The 20,071-nt window shown below is 48.4% G+C and overlaps 1 protein-coding gene across 2 annotated transcripts; it reads left to right on the top strand.

Annotated features, from left to right (window-relative positions):
• Positions 1-618: 618 nt before the first annotated feature.
• Positions 619-18,612, top strand: FIBP (FGF1 intracellular binding protein). Of its 2 annotated transcripts, XM_061606778.1 has the most exons (12): positions 619-723; positions 2,579-2,749; positions 4,714-4,798; positions 5,015-5,213; positions 6,562-6,688; positions 7,934-8,034; positions 8,570-8,703; positions 9,990-10,098; positions 11,256-11,319; positions 11,651-11,737; positions 16,001-16,092; positions 18,284-18,612. In XM_061606778.1, exons 2-12 carry the CDS (start codon positions 2,738-2,740, stop codon positions 18,351-18,353), a joined length of 1,080 nt encoding a protein of 359 aa, XP_061462762.1. In that variant the 5' UTR covers positions 619-723; positions 2,579-2,737; the 3' UTR covers positions 18,354-18,612. The 2 variants fall into 2 exon arrangements, with proteins under 2 accessions (XP_061462762.1, XP_061462763.1); XM_061606779.1 differs by lacking the exon at positions 4,714-4,798 and having other exon boundaries at positions 627-836.
• The last annotated feature ends 1,459 nt before the right edge of the window (positions 18,613-20,071 follow it).

Here is a 20,071-nt window from a genome sequence, read left to right as displayed (position 1 = left end):
AGCAGACATGTACTGGATTGCACCGTTGGACAAATTCATGGAGGACAAGGCTACTAGCCATGAAGGCTAGGTTCTCCCTCCACTGTCGGAGGCAGGATGCTGGGACTCGCAAGAGGTGAGAGTTGCTCTTGCGCTCAGGCTGTGCTTGTGGGATTCCCACAACGGGCATCTGGTTGGCCACTGTGAGAACAGGATGCTGGACTAGATGGGCCTCTTTGGCCTGATCCAGCAGCCGGACTCCTCCTATGCTCTTACGTTGTTTCCTCTCCGTTTTTTTTTTTTTGTGGGGGGGGGACATGTGGCAATAATGGGGGGGAAACAGCTAAGCATTTTGTGCGGCATACTCTGAAAAACTGTAATGTGTAAATAAATGAAGATGGCACCCCCATGTAAGCAAATGTTGCACTACAAAAACAGTAGCACATTTTGTGTGGCACAGACGGATGATCGCCCCGAAAGTGTAAAAACCAAAACAAAAAGCAAACACACACACACACACGTGCGCAATAAGACTCCCAAACGCGCCTTGGTGCTGTTGCCCTCCCTTGCCAGTCGTAAAGATGGAGTAGGAGCCTCCTTTCCTACTGGGCGGCAAAGGCGCGTGCGCAGAGCCTCCGGCGCCGACGTGACCCGGAAGAGGATTGCTTGTGGGGCGGGGGTCATGTGAAAAGGCTCTATCTAGCGCGCTGGCAGCTGAAGGGAGGCCGGTCCCAGTGGCTAGAAGTGAGCAAATGGTCGCCATGACTCGGCCCCTGGGTTCCCTGGGAGGGAAAGGCACGGGCCAGATATGTTGAGTGACAGGAGGAGTCAGGACTCCTGGGTTCTCCCTGCCAAAGGTAGGTAGGAGGGAAGGAGAGGGCGTAGCTCAGTGGCAGAACACTTGTTTGGCATGCAGAAGGTCCCAGCACCGTCTCCAAGTAGGACAGGGAATGCTTTCTGCCTGAAACCCGGGAGAGCTGCTGCCAGTCAGAGTAGACAGTACTAAGCTAGATGGGCCAGAGGTACTGGGTAAGACAGCTTCCTATGTCTGCAGGGAAGGTCCATAGTTCAGTGGCAGAGCGCCTGCTCTGCACGCAGAAGGTCCGAGTTAAATCCCCAGCATTTCCAGGTTGGACAGGGAATGCCCTGTGCTTGAAACCCCGGAGAGCTGCTGCCTGTCGGTGCAGGCAATTCTAGAGTAGATGGACTAGTGGTTTGGCACAGTGTAGGACAGCTTCCGAAGTCTAACTTGAGGGACGGGCCATAGCTCAGGGATAGAGCATCTGCTTTGCATGCAGAGAAGGCCCCAGGTTCAGTCCCTGCTGCCAGTCAGTGTAGAGAGTGCTAAAGCAGATAAACCAAAAATCTTCACATGTCAGGGAATGCCTTTTGCCTGAAACCCTGGAGAGCCATTGCCGATCAGTGTAGACAGTACTGAATGAGACGGATCGATGGTTTGACTCGGTGTAAGGCAGCTTCTTGTGTTCCTAAGTGCTGGGGTTTGCCATTTCCCCCTAGACATTTTGATGCCACAGTCTGGGTGCCTCTGAGCATGTGCAGAGTGCCACAGGAAGGGGGAATTTAAAGGTGCTGAGGTTTGCCATTTCCTCCTCAAAGATTCTGGTGCAGCAGGCTGGCTGCCTTAGAGCATGGGCAGGGTGCCACCTTCCTTGAGCAAAGCCTTTTAGATCATTTCTGAAGGGCTTCTGAGCAGTGGGGAGGAGAGCCTGGCTGGGAGTCCAGAGTCTGTGAGTTCAAATCCCCGCTTGTGTCCGCTGGCAGTTGCGGACAAAGAAGGGGCAGGCTTGTGCAGCTGTGGCAGGCTGAGCAGGCCCTAGCCACCTGGGGAGGACTAGCATCAGAGGGAGGCAATGGGAAACCCCTTCTGCATACCGCTTACCATGAAATCCCTATTCATAGGGTCTCCATAAGTCAGGATCAACTTGAAGGCAGTCCCAGAGACTCTGAGCATGGGCAGATTGCCTTTCCCTACAGACCAGAAGCAGGGAGGGGGATTAATACAGAGCTGAGTCTGTGTTCCCCACTGCATCCATGCTGCTAAATCCTATCTTTCCTTGTTGCATGTTTTTTTTAAAATGTGTCTTACAAAATATAGACAAATTACAAAACACACTCTCTGTGTGTGTGCTAACATCCCTCTCCTCTTCCCGTTGCTCTGACTATTTGCTAGAAAGATGGCTTTATTTCAAACCTTTCTAAACCATTGCTTGATATAAAATCTCGAGGGAAATTGCAATAACTTGTAATTGTGTGTGTGTAACACGATAAACCTGCAATAATCAAGAAAATGAGGACCATGAGAGTAAGATTCTGGGAGGCATCGCTGGGTGCAAATGAGGTGCTGTTAAACACGTTGGAGGTGCTGAGGGAGACAAGGCAGAATGCAAACTTTTGGCCCTTGCTCACGGGCTGAGGGAATGAGTGCCCGTTCTTGGAACCACAAGCAGGGAGGGTGCTGATGCTTTCAGGTCCTGCTTGGGGGCTTCCCATGGGGGCATCTGGTTGACCACTGTGAAAACAGGAAGCTGGACTAGATCCGGCAGCTGGGCTCTTCTGATGTTCTCTGTTGTCCCGGCAGCCTCCTGTCTGACCTCCTGAGGCTCTTGGGTGCTGCTTGGGAGCTGGTGACTGACCCCAAACCGGAAGGGCTTGGCTTCGTGGGCCATGACCAGCAACCTGGACATCTTTGTGGGCAACACCACCCTCATTGACGAGGAGGTCTACCGACTCTGGCTGGATGGCTATTCGGGTAAGGCTGCGTCCCTGAGTTCTGTCGTCTCGTTCTCTTGGGGGTTAGGGTGTAATGGGTTAAGTCAGGAATAGAGAACATTTTTTTCAGCCTGAGGGCCGCATTCCCTTAGAATCATAGAATAGTAGAGTTTGAAGGGACCTATAAGGCCATCAAGTCCAACCCCCTGGTCAATGCAGGAATCCAAATCAAAGCATTCCTGACAGATGGCGGTCCAGCTGCCTCTTGAATGCCTCCAGTGTCGGAGAGCCCACTACCTCGCTAGGTAATTGGTGCCATTGTCGTATGGCTCTAACAGTTAGGAAGTTTTTCCTGATGTTCAGTTGAAATCTGGCTTCCTCCTGGGCAGCTTTCTGGGGGCTGCATGCCAGTGATGGTTGGGGACAGAGGCAAACAAATAAATATACATTTTACTTTTGTACGGTAGGGTAGTTCCTACCCAGACTCGCACACCGCTCTCTCCGACACTGGAAGCATTCAAGAGGCAGCTGGACAGCCATCTGTCGGGAATGCTTTGATTTGGATTCCTGCATTGAGCAGGGGGTTGGACTGGATGGCCTTATAGGCCCCTTCCAACTCTACTGTTCTTCTGTGATAATATTACTGCCCCATCCCTGTTTAGAGCTGGGGTGGCTAATGTAGTGCTTGGAAGTTCAGACTAAAACCCAGAGCGGATTCCACTGCCCCACTGACATGGAGCCACCGCTATCTTCAGGTGTTGTCGGATTCCACCTCCCATCAGCCCCAGCCGGCATGGCCAATGGTCAGGGATGATGGGAGTTGTAGGCCAACCTCTTCTGGAGGGCAGCGCATTGGCTAACCCTGGTTTAGCCTTTCATAAACAAAAAGAAGTGCAGCTCCTGGTCCCCAAGATGCATGGGAATGGGTAGAGCGTGTGGCTCCGTGGTGGAGCATCTCCTTTGCATGTAGAAGTTCCCAGACACAGTCCTTGGCATCTCTGGGTAGGAATGAGAGCAACCCCAGCCTGATCCCCTGGAGGGCTTTTGCCAGGCAATGTAGACAATCGCGAGCAAGACAGACCGGTGGTCTCTTGGTATAGTTGTTATTATATTCATTTGTATCCCGACTTCGTCCCAGAACTGGGACTCAAGGCGGTTTACAAAAATTAAAACTTACAGTTGAAAACATATAAATAAAACATTGAACTATAAGATTAACACCATTTAAGACATGGCAATTAAAAAAAAACTCAAAATATAAGTAAGTAAAAACAGCACCCGATTCTATAGCTTTGCAGGCAGTTCCCCAAAGCGTGTCAGAATAGGAAAGTTTTCCCCTGCCGACGGAAGGTCAGTAGAGAGAGAGCCAGTCTAACCTTCCCAGGAAGGGAGTGCCAGAGCCTGGGGGCTGCCACCGAGAAGGCTGTTTCCCGTGTTCCCACCAGACGTGCCTGTAAGGGTGGCAGAACTGAGAGAAGGGTCTTCCCCAGATGATGTCAGGGCTCGGACAGGCTCTTGTTAGTTAGTTAGTTGGATGGATGGATGGATGGATGGATGATGGATGGATGGATGGATGATGGATGGATGGATGATGGATGATGGATGATGGATGATGGATGGATGGATGGATGGATGGATGGATGGATGGATGATGGATGGATGATGGATGGATGATGGATGGATGGATGATGGATGGATGGATGATGGATGGATGGATGGTGGATGGATGGATGATGGATGGATGGATGGATGATGGATGGATGGATGATGGATGGATGATTGATAGATGGATGATTGATAGATGGATGATTGATAGATGGATGATTGATGGATGATTGATAGATGGATGATTGATAGATGAATGATTGATAGATGGATGGATATTTGGATGATTGATAGATGGATGGATATTTGGATGATTGATAGATGGATGGATATTTGGATGATTGATAGATGGATAGATAGTTGATTGATTGATTGATATCCCACCCTTCCTCCCAGTAGGGAAGATACAGCAACTTCCTGTGTTCCTATAAATTTTACAGTAGGAAAGACCACAGAGAAAGGAGGAGCGGAGAGTCATGGACGGGTACATCAGCTTTATATTGGGGATGGGGGGACAGTGGCCCTCCAGATGTTTCTGGGCTACAGCTCCCTGGCTATTGACCAAGCTGGGTGGGGTTGATGAGAGTTACACTCCTACAAGATCTGGAGGGCCATGGCCCTCCCTGCTTTAAATCTCACCTGTAGCAGCGTCAGGTTTTCAGATGCAGGCATGGACCGTCAACCCTCCCCTCTTCCACAGTGAATGATGCGGTGGCGCTCCGTCTGCGCAGCGGGATCCTGGAGCAGACGGGGGCCACGGTAGAAGTGCTCCAGAGCGACACCATGGACCACTACCGGACCTTCTACATGCTGGAGCGGCTCCTGCATTCGCCTCCCAAGCTGCTGAACCAGCTCCTCTTCCAGATTCCCCCTTGTCGCCAGACCATGCTGATTGAGAGGTGGGAGAGGTGTTGGGCGGGGAGGGGGGCCTGGAGAAGAAGCCAAGTAAGGGGAGAAAAACATTAGGGCACACCCGAAGGGGAACAGGGCAAGATCCTTGGCGGTGGTGAGGATCTCTTGGAGGAGAGGCAGTGGTTGGAAGGTGAGGCATGGGATTGCTACGACATCGTATTAGGGCTGTGTACGCCTTTGAGCTTCACAGAGCTCCTCATCAGATATGAATGGAGAAATAACAGGATCTCGGACAAGTGCGTGTGGGGCAGAGGGCCTCATGAATCAGATTCGATGATGCCACTGCTGCTTGCACGGTCAAAGAGCATTTGATTGACGAAGATTTCTGTATAACACAAAAATCTTGATTGGCTCTCTTTTTAAAATTATTTTGCCTCGTCTGCATCTCTTCTCTCTCGGAGCTGATATAAGCGCTTCCTGCAACATTTAAGGTTTTCTGTTGTACTCCAGTGTGGCATAACCGGCATATCCTGCCTGGCCGTGAAGCTGACTGGAAAACGCTGGGCCAGTCTCTCTCCTTCTTTTTCCCTTGCCCTCTCACATATACCTTGCAGGGTTGTTGTGGTGATTAGAAATGGGTAGGTGGGGGAAGAAAATGTGGGCCTTGAAGGAAGGATGAGATAAAAAATGTAACTAATAATGAGCTGTAATGCTCAGAACCACCATGGTTTGGGTGAAAAAGTGAACTTTAAACTGGGTAAATAAGTAAGACTGCATAAATCGGAGGCAGAGAGCCTGTGGCCTTCGAGATGTCATTGGACTCCTACTCCCATCAGCCCAGTCAGCATGGCATAACAATGGTTAGGAATGATGAGAGTTGTAGTCCAAAAAGGGGGCAGCCAACATGGTGCCCTCTAGCTGTGGTTGGACTCCAACTCCCGTCAGCCCCAGTCAGCATGGTCAATGGTTAGGAATGATGGGAGTTGTAGTCCAAAAGGGGGCAGCCAACATGGCGTCCTCTAGCTGTGGTTGGACTCCAACTCCCGTCAGCCCCAGTCAGCATGGTCAATGGTTAGGAATGATGGGAGTTGTAGTCCAAAAGGGGGCAGACAACATGGCGCCCTCTAGCTGAGGTTGGACTCCAACTCCTGTCAGCCCCAGTCAGCATGGTCAATGGTTAGGAATGATGGGAGTTGTAGTCCAAAAGGGGGCAGCCAACATGGCGCCTTCTAGCTGTGGTTGGACTCCAACTCCTGTCAGCCCCAGCCATCAGGGATTATGGGGGTTCTCACCCAGCAACATCAGGAGGGCCACAGGTTCCCCATCCCTGACAGAAATGCTAAATATACCTTCTGTGGCACCTTCTCGTTCCTTGACGTTTCCTCCTGGCGGCAGGTATTACGCTTTCGACGAGGCCTTTGTGCGGGAGGTGCTGGGCAAAAAACTCTCCAAGGGCACCAAGAAAGATCTGGACGACATCAGCGTCAAAACTGGGGTGACCCTCAAGAGCTGCCGCCGGCAGGTAAAATCTCGTTTGGGGCTTCTCTGAACACCTCCCAGCTGATCTCTTTGAACATCCAGACAAGAGGCACAATCAGCGTTCAGGGACACATTCCAGCTACGGGCAAAAGCCCTTGAGGTGTGAAGAAGGGACAGTGAGGGGTGGGACCTGGGAGAGTTCTGAGGGCCAAACTGGGAGGGCTGGAGGGCCACATTTGGCTCCCGGGCCTGAAGTTCCCCATGCCTGATCTCTGTGATAAAACTCACAAACTATGAGGGTAGACAACAGGATAGTCAGTTCATTGAGAGATGGAGTCCATTTGTCATGCACCGGTGTAACAAATTTCAAGACAACATACACCTTGCTGGGCACACTACACGTTCTAGTTACTGACAAACAAGTGAAACTAAATACAGACGCAAATGAATGTGGATAAAGCTTAAACTGCCTTAGCGTTAATAATTTTAAGCATATATTTTCACAGTTCTCATATTTAAGGTTCTCTTTTTTTTATTTTGTAAAGTTTATGGATTTGTATTTTCAGCTTATACTCGTTTTTTTTTTAAAAAAAGAAATCTCTACATGACATGCAGCAGTGAAATGAACAAACTTAAACATAACACACAGGCAGCTCAGTGATAAAACAAGAAGACCAGCCAGCAATAGTTCATTAATAAAACCGAACTCGGCCTAAAACAAGCATAAATTGGCCACTAGCAACCAAATAAGTTAGCATATCGACAAAACAGCCCCCTATAAAAATGTGAAAAAGAGCCTTGCTGCTGGATCCGGCCAAAGGGGGCCCATCTAGTCCAGCATCCTGTTCTCACAGTGGCCAGCCAGGTGCCCATTATGGGAAGCCCCAAGCAAGACCTGTGTGCAACAGCAACCCTCCCAACTGTTGATTTCCAGCCACTGGGATTCAGAGGCATGCAATCCAAGCTGGTGGCCGTCACTGAAAGCAATCCAAGCTGGTGGCCATCACTGCGTCTTGTGGGAGCAAATTCCATCGTTAGGTGCTACGGGCGGGGGGGGGGAGTTCTTTCTTTTGTCTGTCTTGAATCTACCACGGTTTGGCTTCCTTGGATGGCCCCATTGGGTCCTGGAATTATGAGAGAGGGAGAAAACCTTTGCCTTAGACGTGTTCTCAAAGATTATGGGCGCTTGCCAGCCCTCTCTCACTGAACTACGATTCCCTGGACTAGACAGTTGAACTGATTTCAGCCTGTGGTGTAGGGACAGCCTGTCCATCTCTCTGTGTTGCAGTTTGACAATTTCAAGCGGGTCTTTAAGGCCGTGGAAGAGCTCCGTGGGTCGCTGGTGGAAAACATTCAGCAGCATTTCCTGCTCTCAGACCGGCTAGCCAGGTGAGGGGAAGCTCAGGTGTCCCATAAGGCTTTGCTTGGGGGGAAAAAATGAAATGGACTGCCTTCAAGTCGATTTCGAATTATGGGCAACCCTGTGAATAGGGTTTTCATGGTAAGTGGTATTCAGAGGGGGGGGTTCCCATTGCCTCCCTCTGAGGCTGAGAGGCAGTGACTGGCCCAAGGTCACTCAGTGAGCTTCATGGCTGTGTGGGGATTCGAACCCTGGTCTCCCAGGTCGTAGTCCAACACCTTAACCACTACACCACATCATACGAATCGTATCTGAAATCAGCAGAACTGAGGATCAGCCATAAAAAAAATATGGGGCTGACCCAACTCTTCACAGCAGCGGAGACTAATGCTGGCAACTTGCAAAAGGCCAGTTTGCCGTGAGGTCGTGCCCCTCTGCTGCCTTACACGTGGGGTGGGGCTCTTGACGTTCCACAAAATTCTGGGGCAAAAGGGAGGAGATTGTGAAGATCTAGCTTTCCTAGTGCCGTAAAATTTCCTCCATCTGTTTTTCCCCTCCCCTTAGGGATTACGCAGCCATCGTTTTCTTTGCCAACAGCCGCTTTGAGACGGGTAAAAAGAAGCTGCAGTACCTGACGTTTGAAGATTTTGCATACTGTGCCGAGCAGATGATTCAGAACTGGACTTTGGGGGCAGTGGGTGAGTTTTGGGCCCACCGAACAAGATTCTAGTCCTCCTTGTGGCTGCAAAGCAGAGCCTGGAAAGTTACTGCCTTGGAAAACCTTGTTTACAGCTGGTGGTTTGTCTGGAGAGAGCTAAGCTAAACCAGGGCTTTTTCATGAGGACATAATCTGATGTCACAATGACATCCGGAGATTGACAGGCTGGTTTTCCTGCCCACCTGTCAAAATTGGCCCGTGGGGAGGGGGAGATAGTTTCCAAGCAGGATTGAACTACCCACACATCAGCTGATGCAGGAGGAGTTCAGCCCTGCTTTTTGCAGCTGTATCTCTTTATCTACCCCACACATGACATCAGATGGGTGTGGCTTAGTGGAAACGGTCTCATAGGCTAAATGGGGAGGCCTGGCAGGCCGTGTTTGGCCCATGGGCTGGGGGCTCCCCACCCCTGCACTAAGCCAAGCCCTGATTTCGTTCAGCAGCAGAGCGTCTGGAAGAGGAGCACAGCAGGTGAGAGCCGACCCATTTGCTCATTCACGCAAAGCAGCGGTTTGGCTGAGCGGGACATGCGAATTGGGTGTACGTGCCCTGAGTTTCAAATGACTGCATCAGCAGCAACTGTGGTGTGGACAGAACGTAGATGGATATACACATACCAAAAAGGGCAGCGCTCCAGTAATGAGGAAAGTGGATGGCAATTCTGCCTGTGGCTTGCAGTGGAAGAGCCATGAGTGAGCAGCCCCAGAAGCCACCATCAGCCTTTGGCTCCTCTTGTCCCAAATACGGACATTTTTGTTGCCATCGCCTGCAGGGTGAATTTCACACTTGTCACCGTGCCCGTTAGGTAGCTTGGGCTGCCATCCTAACCACACTTACTAGGGAGTAAGCCCCATTGTTCGTCTCCAGACGGCGTCGGGTGCAGTTCACTTGGGGGCATTTACCACCTAGAGTAGCTGGGCTGGATGACAGCTTGCAGATGTGGCTATCCAGAGGATGAAGCTGTCCATGGCTACTAGCCATGGTGGCTATGTTCTCCCTCCCCTGTCAGAGGCAGTGTCTGAATTGCTGGGAATCGCAGGTGGGGAGAGTTGCTGTTGCGCTCAGGCCCTGCTTTTGGGCTTCCCATAACAGGCATCTGGCTCCTAGGGACATCATGCTTATTGGCTCCTAGGGACATCTGTAGGAGAAGGCATGAACAAGGATCTCATTCTCAAAAGTGGTCTGCAGCCACTTTTACTGCAAAGCGAAAATTGCAAAGCCTCAGCAGCCCCGCTGACTCTCACTCCGTCTGTCTTGCCTTGGCAGATACCAATGTGGACGACATGGATGTTGACCTGGACAAGGAATTCTTGCAGGGCCTGAAGGAGCTAAAAATCCTGATCGCTGACAAAGACTTGTTAGATCTGCACAAGAGGTACCTCTGACGGGGTCTTATTGGTGGTGTTGGCGGCGGCAGGGGAAGGGGGCGTTGTTTGCAAAATACCCAACGTGCGGTTGGACCAAAGGGGAATCTGGGATTCTTGCCCTTTTTCCTCTGTGGGAGAGCTGTGAGGTCTCCGGGCTAGAGCTAAGAATGGGGCAGGGGAACCTGTGGCCCTCCTGACATCCTTAGACTCCCAACTCCCATCAGCCCCAGCGAGCACCGTTGGCAGTCGGGGATAACGGGAATTGTGGAGGTTGCTCCTGACACCTCCAATGAGCTCCCTCCTATCCCTGGTATTGACAGTTCTGTGTGGTGGTTCTGCTGTCCAATGCCAGGTCAGTCATAAAACCATGCAGGTCCGTGATTTGATTGTGGGTGAGCCGGCTGACTGGGTGCTAGGTCTTTGCCATTGCATGCTGGGGCGGATTTCACCCCCACCCACCCCGTTCGTCTCCTGACGTTGGTTGGAGAGTAGAGCATAACTTTGCAGTCTGGGGACGGAGTGTCAGTTTTCCAGAGCGTTGAAAATGCTCCCATAATGAAGCTGCCGAATGACCTAACTCTCCTCGAGCAACCTGTTAGTTCCTAAATCGACCGGCACTGACGTCCAGCCCTACTGAACGGCCAAGGCTCTGCGCCATGATCCTCAAAATGTGTGTGGGAAGAGGCACGGCGTGCTTGCCCGGCAGCAGTGCTGAGAATGTTCTCTGCAAATGCTCAGGGGCATATCTGGTTTCTTTCTTTTTGCATGTCCTGGGGCAGGGGCGGGGCAGGGGGATCTGTAGCCCTCCCAAGTGGTCTTGAAGGCCCAACTCCCATCAGCCCCCAGCCAGCACGGCCAATAGGAACAGAAGGAAGCTGCCTTGCACAGGTCAGACGGCTTGTCCATCTAGCTCTATAATGTCTACCCTGGCTGGCAGCAGCTCTTCAGGGTTTCGGGCAGCATTCTCTCCCAAGCTTACCTGGAGAGGCCGTTGGGGATTGAACCTGCGTCCTTCTGCATGCAAGGCGGATGCTCTGCTGCTGAACAATGGCCAATGGCCGGGGATGATGGGGGTCCAGGAACTTCTGCCACTGTTCAATAGGTTTGGGGGCTGAGACTTTCCGGCCTTTTCTGACCTCTCCTCTTTGTTCCATCCCCCACCCAGTCTGGTGTGCACAGCCTTGCGGGGAAAGATTTCTGTCTACAGCGAGATGGAAGCCAATTTTAAGGTGCGGCGTGGAAACTGGGAGGGACCCACACTGGGGCGCATGCCCTAGATTTGAGACCGTGTACCCTCCTTCCCCATCCCCTGCTTTGACGACAGCGGCTCCCTCCCTCCTTTGGACCTCCCGGTGGGGGCATCAGCCTCCCCGCCCCGTTCCACCTGGGCGATATTTGTCGGTGCGCTTGGCCTGCTACTCCTCTGTTGGCCATCAGAGGGGGCTGTTGTCCTTTTGAAAATCTCGAGCCAGCCAATGCAAAGTGGGTTTGGTGTGAAGAGGGGGTTGGAGGAAGAGGGATCCCTTGTAACGTGCCCCCCCTCCCGGTTACCCTTTGCAGAACCTCTCCCGGGCTCTGATCAACATTGCCTCAAAGCTCACCCACAGCAAAGATGTTCGGGACTTTTTTGTCGACCTGGTGGAGAAGGTAGGCAGTCTCCCCCTCCCCGTCCGCCGAGTCCTACCTGAGTCTTCTAGGATGGAGACTGGGCTATCGTTAAAAAAATAAATAAAGATGATTAAATGCATATAGCACCTAAGTAACCGTGGTGCTTTTCAGAGTATTAAGAGGGCAGGTCTCTGTCCCGAGGATCTTACAAATAAATTTTAAGAATGACGCGAAGGGGAAAATTAAAGGAGGAAGGGACGGCAGGGGTAAACTTAGAGGCCGTATGTGGTTGCCTCTAAGTTGTGCGTGCTTAGGCTGAATTAAAGGAGGGAGCGATGAGGTGGTATAGTGGTTAGAGTATTGGACTAAGACCTTTGAGACCAGGGTTTGAATCCCCACTCAGCCATGAAGCTATGGGGTGACCTCAGGCCATTGTCACTGCCTGGTCTGCTTAAACTATCTCACAGGGTTGTTGTTGGGATTACATGAGGAGGGGGAGACCCATGTACGCCACCTTGAGCTCCTTGGAGGAAAAGTGAGATATAAATGCAATTAGTAGTACTAGTAGTAAGGTATTGTGTGTGTCCAAGGTGTACTTTGGACAACCCAGCAAGTTTCTCTGCATCATCTTGAAGAAGGTTCCCTCCGGTCTTGCTTGACCTCATAGCCCTAAACTAACTCTAGGGTTTAGGCTGCAGTCCAATACACACTTACCTGGGAGTAAGTCCCATTGAACCCAGTGGAGCATACTTCTGAGTAGACATATATTGGATTGCTTGCTGTTTGCGGCGCAACTCTTGCCTTGGGAGCCAGGGGCGGTAGTGTCTGATGCCCGTTGGGGCTGGTGGGGCGGAAGGCAGGGAGCCCAACAGGAGGCGGAGCTAGAGCTAACGAGAGCCAATAGCAGGCAGAGCCAGCTCATTCCAGCTTTGTCCCCATCTTCCTCCTCCCTTGAGTTCCACATGGGCAACCCTGAGTTGGAGGAGGAGGAGGCAGTATTACCCTCTGGACTGGATGTTAGTAAGAAGGCAGGCAGGTGCGGACTGGCTGAGAGCAGGCAGAGGTTGGGAGGGCAGTGCTGCATTCGCCCTAATGGACCAGCCTTCACTGGCCATGCCCTCTGCCCTAGAAGTCCACACCCTCTAATCCTAGTCTGGAATGAGCCCTGTATGTATTTCCTGATGAGAAGAAAACCCGGACTCTGTGCGGCTCAAAGGTGGGACCTCTTCTTTCGACCCATTCCAGAGCTGGACCCTTTGGCCTCGTAAATACTTTCTGGCTCACGTTAAATGTCAGCCTTGGCAAGAAGGGAGGGGTGGGTTGTCTTGTTGTGTTTGTCGCTAAAAGGGAAGGGATATCTCTACTCCTCCTTTTCCCAACGGGAGTGCCTTGGGGAAGTTAATTGTTTTGGCTTTGGTTGCCCCAGCAGTGAAATGGGAGCAGGCGTGACCTCCTTTGCAAGCAGAGCTGAGGGTATTTTTACAGGTCTCAGTCTCCAGCTCCGGCCTATCGGAATGAGCTGCTGCCAGGTGCAAAATCCCTGCGGCGCTCCTGCAGTTAACATTTGCATTTTATTTTAAGAGATATTGGTCCCACCTTCACATGCCAGGCCCCCCAGTGTCTCTTAAAACGGAAAGCAGAACAAATCGCACCATGAGATATTTAAAAAGCCCAACCGGAAAACTAGCCACGGCAGTGTCCCACTTTAAAGACACACAGACATGCACGAACCCGAAATAGCTCTAAAATGATGTTTCGCTCAAAGCCGAAGAAAATCAACCAGGGGATTTTATGTGATCGATCAGATTATCAGATCTAGCTGCAGCTTTCGACTCGGTTGATAGGAACCTTTTATGGTCAAAGATGAATGATCTAAATATTGACCCACGCCTACTTTACCTCATCAGAGCTCTCCATACTAACACTCAGGCCTATGTGAGAGAAGGTCGCTCAGGAGCTTTATCAGAACCAATTATGATAGAGAAGGGAGTTAAACAAGGCTGTCTGTTAGCCCCCCTTCTCTTTAATCTATTTCTGAATAATATAATACCAGCCTTATCTGGTCCGCAATTCTATCCACCATCAATTGGCCGTAGAAAAGTATCAGCTCTACTCTATGCAGATGATATGGTTCTCCTCTCCTTAGTCCCTCTCGGCCTTCGGAAACTATTAAGCAGTTTACAATCATTCTGCTCCAAAGAAAATCTAAAAATCAACTATGAGAAAACAAACATACTAGTTTTTGGTAAGAAATACAAAGGCCATTGTTGGCGGATGGCAGACACTCAGCTTGTTCAGACTCGGGTCTATAAATATCTGGGAATTTTTTTCTCGGATACCCTGTCATGGAACCGTCATTTACAATATATTAAATCTTTAGCCGCTAAAACAATAGGAGCGATTTTGAAATTCTATCGCACCTCTGGAGGAAATCAGATTTTGCCAGTCCTGAAAATTTTCAAAGCCAAAGTGATACCTCAGATTTCTTTTGGAGCTACGCTTTGGGGATGGGATAATAAGAATATAATGCCATTAGAATCTATACAAAATGATTTTCTTAGGCGTATACTGTGTCTGCCTAAAGGTACATCAGCTGCCATGTTACGATCAGAGACTGGTCTTTCCTCGCTCACTGCTTGTATACATTTCATCCTTATGAAGTTTTTGAAATCTTTAGAGGACCCCCAGGATAAAATACTTTTGAAGCTCTGTATTGACCACCCTTTGGCCATTAAACTATGGAAAAGCAATTTAGCGGATTTGACCCACAATTATCACATCTCTTGAGGGGATTTTAAATTGCTTCCAAACAATATTCGTCTTTGCGAAGCTATAGTTCTCCATTCCCAGAAAGTCGACAGATTATTTCTCATTGCCCCTTGGTATTGGAGTTTCAAGTCAGACCATCAGTGTTCACTCTATCTTACATCCCCTCTCCCACTGGCCCTGAGACGTGCGTTTACCGCGTTACGTTTTTTCTCCTTGCCCAACGCCGACAGAGAGGGACGGTTCTCTGACATTCCCAAAGATCAAAGGTTATGCATTTGTGGTTCTCTTGTGCCGGAAGACCTCCCCCATATACTGTTTTTTTGTCCAATTTGCAATCACCCCCGCCATCGATTCCTTAGGAATTGGCTCGATAAGTATCGGCTGATTCCAACAGAGGACAAAATAAAAATCTTAATGTCCGACTTTAATCCTGACATCACCTATACTGTCTCGTTGTTTACCGTAGCCACCTGTAATTTAAGAGACAATTTTAAAAGAGATCAATCGACCAATATCTTACTCTTAGATAGTAATTGAGATATCCTATAAATAATTTTAAATCATTTTATCAGGACCTCATTGATTTTAATGATCTTAATGTACTGTGTTCAAGTTGTTGTAAAATTATTTGATTGTATTTGTAAACAGGATGCTTAACTTTCCATGTTACTTTTCTTTTTATTTTAATGCTGATGGCCTTCGGCCTTGCGATTAATAAATACTATACTATACTATATTTATTGTTTGATTTAAATCCCGCCCTTCCTCCCAGCAAGAGCCTAGGGCGGCAAACAAAAGCATTAAACACACTTAAAACATCATAAAATAGACTTTAAAATACATTAAAACAGAACATCTTTAAAAACATTTTTAAAAAAGCTTTCAAAACATCTTTTTTAAAACAGGTTAAAAACATTTTTTAAAAAAAGGTTTAAAAACACATTAAAAAGCAATTCCATCACAGACGCAGACTGGGACAAGCTCTCAACTTAAAAAGTTTGTTGAAAGGAAGGTCTTCAACAGGTGCTGAAAAGATAACAGAGACGGCGCCTGTCTAATATTTAAGAGGAGGGAGTTCCACAGTACTCGAGAGTACACAGTAATCAACGATTTTTGGTCACTCAGACTCACAGCTTTGGGATAATCTAAATTCACTGCTAGATCCGATTGCCCAGGTAACAACAGTAGCCAGGAATGCTATTTATATGCAGCCTTCCGGGGGCCACAAGCCAGTGGTGGGCAGGGCCAGAGGTGAAAGTGGGTGGAACAACACTTTTGAATTTTGCCTTTGTACCGTAGGCCACTTTCTATGCACACTTTCACACGCCTCTCTCTGTCCTCCATCTGGGCAAGAGGTGTGATCAGAAGATTCCAGCAGTGCCAATGGGGGGTGTCGTGGGGGAGGGAACGTGGGGAGAATCCCAAGGGCCATGTAAAGGGGTTTGGAGGGCCTCATGTGGCCCCCACGCCTGCAATTCCTGCCACACCTCTGCCTAGATGCTTGCCACTTTTGTCTTTTTTCCCTCTTGACAGTTTGTGGAGCCCTTTCGGTCAGACAGATGGAGCCCGAATGACGTGTGCCTCTTTTTGACGCAGTACACGGCTTGCGCTCACAACGCGTTCAGGTTTGTGGGAATTCTAGGGGAGGAGCAACCTGTCCGCAGCTCCTGTCTGTCTTCTTTGAATTCTTCTCTGCCCCCCCGCCCTCCCACCTTTGCCAGCAAGTCCCTGAGTCTCAGTAGGCAGGAAGGGGCTTGAACTATTTATTTGCACTCATAAATCCAGATTAATTTCCCTGTGTGAGAGCCAGTGTGGTGTAGCGGTTAGAGTGTTGGACTACGACCTCGGAGACCAGGGTTCGAATCCCAACAAAGCCATGAAGCTCACTGGGTGACCTTAGGCAAGTCACTGCATCTCAGCCTCAGAGGGAAGCAATGGTAAACCCCCTCTGAATACTGCTTACCATGAAAACCCTATTCATAGGGTCGCCATAAGTCAAAATCGACTTGAAGGCAGTGCATTATATTATATAATTTTCCTTTTACAATTGTACTTTTTTTAATTTTTAAGGGAAAGACACCCCCCCTCCTCCCGGTTCTCTGGAAAAATATTTTTCCCCTGTCATAGAACCTGGGGTCATCTGTGGTTCCCAACTGTGGTTATTAGGCCACCAGTGGTCCGTGAACTTCATTCAGGTGGTTAGTGATGTGTCAGCGGGTGTGTGGTTCAAGATGGCACATGCATCGCATTAAACATACTGCATTTTTATTGCTTGCTTTATTTCTTAAATTGCATTATACTGTGTTAAAATTTGAATTCTGTAGAATTGCAATGTCTGCAACAGGCAGAAAAAATCATTACGTGGTCTGCCAAGACCCTCAGCAATCTTCAAGTGGTCTATGGGGAACTGCTAATTTAAATGGTGTGAAATTCAGGAGAGGCAAAAGCAAGGACTCCTTCACACGGGATCGTATGCAACTAAGTCCTGCTCAGAGTAGATCCATTGAATTAATGGCTTTAAGTTAGTTGAGCCCAGTAATGGTTTGGTTTAAATAAAATAGGAACAGTTTGTAGTCCTATTTCTTAGCAAAGTATATACGTAGCAGCGGAATTAAGAATAACCAGCCCCACCTTCCTCTCATGCACACTAGTTAAATAAACAACAGAGAGAGTCTTCTTCGGTAAAAAGTATAAAGAATCTTTACTCACGACCTTTCATATGTTCAGGAAACATAGGCTCTAGCTTAGATAGAAAACGTAGAAGTCTCAGTCCATGGTAAGGATCATCTTGGAAGAGAAGCATGTGAAGCGCTTCTCACTCCTGAGCTTAATGGAGAATTATGCTAACGAACTATGCTATATTTGTTTTAATGTTTTTGATTGCTGTAAACCGCCCAGAGAGCTTCGGCTATGGGGCAGTATACAAGTGCAATAAATAAATAAATAAAGAGATCAATATCCCTTTAACAAAGAAGGAGAAAGAGAAGTAAATAACCCCACCCTTTAAGGAAGTTACATCATGGTAAACAAGCGTAGAGATGTCCCCCAATTCTGACTAGAAGGGACATCTCCCTATCAAAGGAGATGCATGCAAGCTTGTTCATCCCAACATTAATTTCAACTGGCCTTCTCTGGGAAGCACCAACTTGGGTACCGCCCATACTTCCTAGCTTAAAAGTAGCACAGGATGTATTGATGGCCATCAGCTTGGACACATTCATGGCTGATAACGCTATGGGCCACCTCCAGTATCATTGTGTCCCTGAATGTCAGGTGCTTGGGGGGGGCAACAGTGGGAGAGGGCTCTTGCCTTCATCTCATAAGAACATCAGAAGAGCCTTGGCTGCTGGATCCGGCCAAAGGGGCCATCTAGTCAGCATCCTGTTCTCACAGTGGCCAACCAGATGCCCATCATGGGAAGCCCCCAAGCAGGACCCGAGCGCAACAGCGACTCTCTCCATTTGTGATTGCCAGCAACTGGGATTCAGAGACATACTGCCTTCAACAGCGCAGGCAGAACACAGCCATTGAGAGCCTCCCCCTTCTATTGATTTGCCTAACCTTCTTTTAAAACCATCCGTCTTCTGGAAGCTTCCCTGTAGCCGTATCTGCATGGCCACTGTGGGCAACAGAATGGCGGCCTAGTTCGGTCTTTGGTCTGATGCAGCAGGAGCCCTCTTGGGTTCCTCTTCTCTGGGACGAGATGGCCCTCTGTTCGGATCCAGCAGGGCTCTTCTTAACGATCGTCTGCCAATTTTCAATTCGCAGAAGTTTGAATTTAGTCGGGGGGGGGGTTGTGTTTTTTTCTTCCTGCAGGCATCAAGCTCTCTGGGAAAGATACATGGGGACGCTCAAAGCTTGCCTTCTGAAGATGTACCATGACTGAGCTCTGTGTTTTTAAAGTTTCAATTTAAAAACAAAACACCTTCTCTGTTAGGAGCAACGAGTTCAAGGCGAAAGAGAATCCAAGCCCTTTTGCAACGGGGATTGTGGCTCTTTGCTCTTGCTGGTCACAGCCCTCACCCATGAATACGCATTTGTGTCCACGCGCACCACCACGAACCCAGCCCTCACTCTTTTCTCTCCACATCTTCACAAACAAGGGTTAAGCAGTTGTTCTTAAAATAAAGGAGTGGTCCTCACAACCGTGTACGTCACCTGACTGCCTCTAGATGGCTGCTTGCATCCACTGTGAACAGAGTAGGAATGGGTGAATTATCCATTTTGATTTTTCTGTTTTTCATGTTTCCAGTCTTCAGTTGTGCACAATTTCCACATCAGTTTGTGGAAATTCTCTTGAAAATTCATCCGCGTATTAATGCAAAATTCTCCTCATATATACATGTTTGTATGCCGTTTTGCCTAATAAGTACATTTCTGCAAAACGTTTTTCTCTGATATATTTTGCATGTTTTCATGCATATATGCATTTTTGTACATATTGCTTGGCTGGAGAGCTGCATTGCCAAAATTTCGAAGAGGTATGATTTTCAACGGGCAGTTCGCATACTGTTTCAGAAAATGTGAGTTAGGTAGATTCGCCTTTAATTCTGAATGGAATTGGAATTTTCCCCCTGACCTGACTTGGTGTGTTAAGCCACGGTGAATCTAGGTACGTTGGAAGCTGCCAACGCAGCCATCATCCCATCTGGTTCAGTATCATCTACACTGGGCTTCTGAACCTTTAAGACTGGGAAAAAGAAACAGAGAACTGAAATTGACAGATCGTTCCATCCTTAGCCTAGAAATTTGATTGTGTTTGCATTTTAATGAAAAACTAATTCACATTTTTCAAACCAATCCATGAACCAAAACATGGCTATCCTACGGAGTTCGCCCTTCTCCGAATTTTGTGATGCCCTTCTCAAACGTAACGTGTGTGTGCAAAAATATATATTAGGGGAAAGTGTACATTGAAAAGTATATTTTAATGACAATAACATTCAAAAATGCATTGTGTTAGGATAAATTGCTTGCCAAAATGTGCACATTAGTCAATACTGCATACAAAAATGTGCTTACTAAAAGAAATGTGTACTAAAATGATCCTTTTCATCACGTATTGCTGCAGAAATGTGGAGAACTGAATTTAAGACTGAAAAGATGAGAAACGGAGAAACCAAAATTGGCAGATCTGCCCATACTTAGTCCAGGGCAGAGCTTAGAAAAGTTACTTTTTTAAAACTACAACTCTCATCAGCCCCAGCCAACATGGACACTGGATTGGGCTGATGGGAGTTGTAGTTCAAAAAAGTAACTTTTCTAAGCTCTGGGACTCCAGGGTACCTAAAAGACCACCTAGCTATCCCATCCTGCCTTTCCTTTTAAGATCTCGCAGAGAGGCCCTTCTCAACATCTTGATGTAGATTGATGCTAGTTTGGGCAAGACCTCCCACCCCATGGGAGGTCTGCCCTAGCCCTCTGCCTTTCTACTTCCCAGCATTTTAAGGCAGGCTTGGGGGGGGGGTTGTTTGTTTTTTAAATGTTGGTTCTGGTATTTTCATTAAGTGCCATGCCATGCTGTTTCTGGGTTGTTGTTTTTAGAGGGGGATTTAAATCTTCCAAAAAAAAAAAATTCTTAGTTGCTTTAGTGTATTTTCCCAG

The sequence above is a fragment of the Rhineura floridana genome, chromosome 22, assembly GCF_030035675.1.
Source record: "Rhineura floridana isolate rRhiFlo1 chromosome 22, rRhiFlo1.hap2, whole genome shotgun sequence".
Taxonomy (NCBI): domain Eukaryota; kingdom Metazoa; phylum Chordata; class Lepidosauria; order Squamata; family Rhineuridae; genus Rhineura; species Rhineura floridana.
This window is presented reverse-complemented; position numbering and strand designations above follow the sequence as displayed.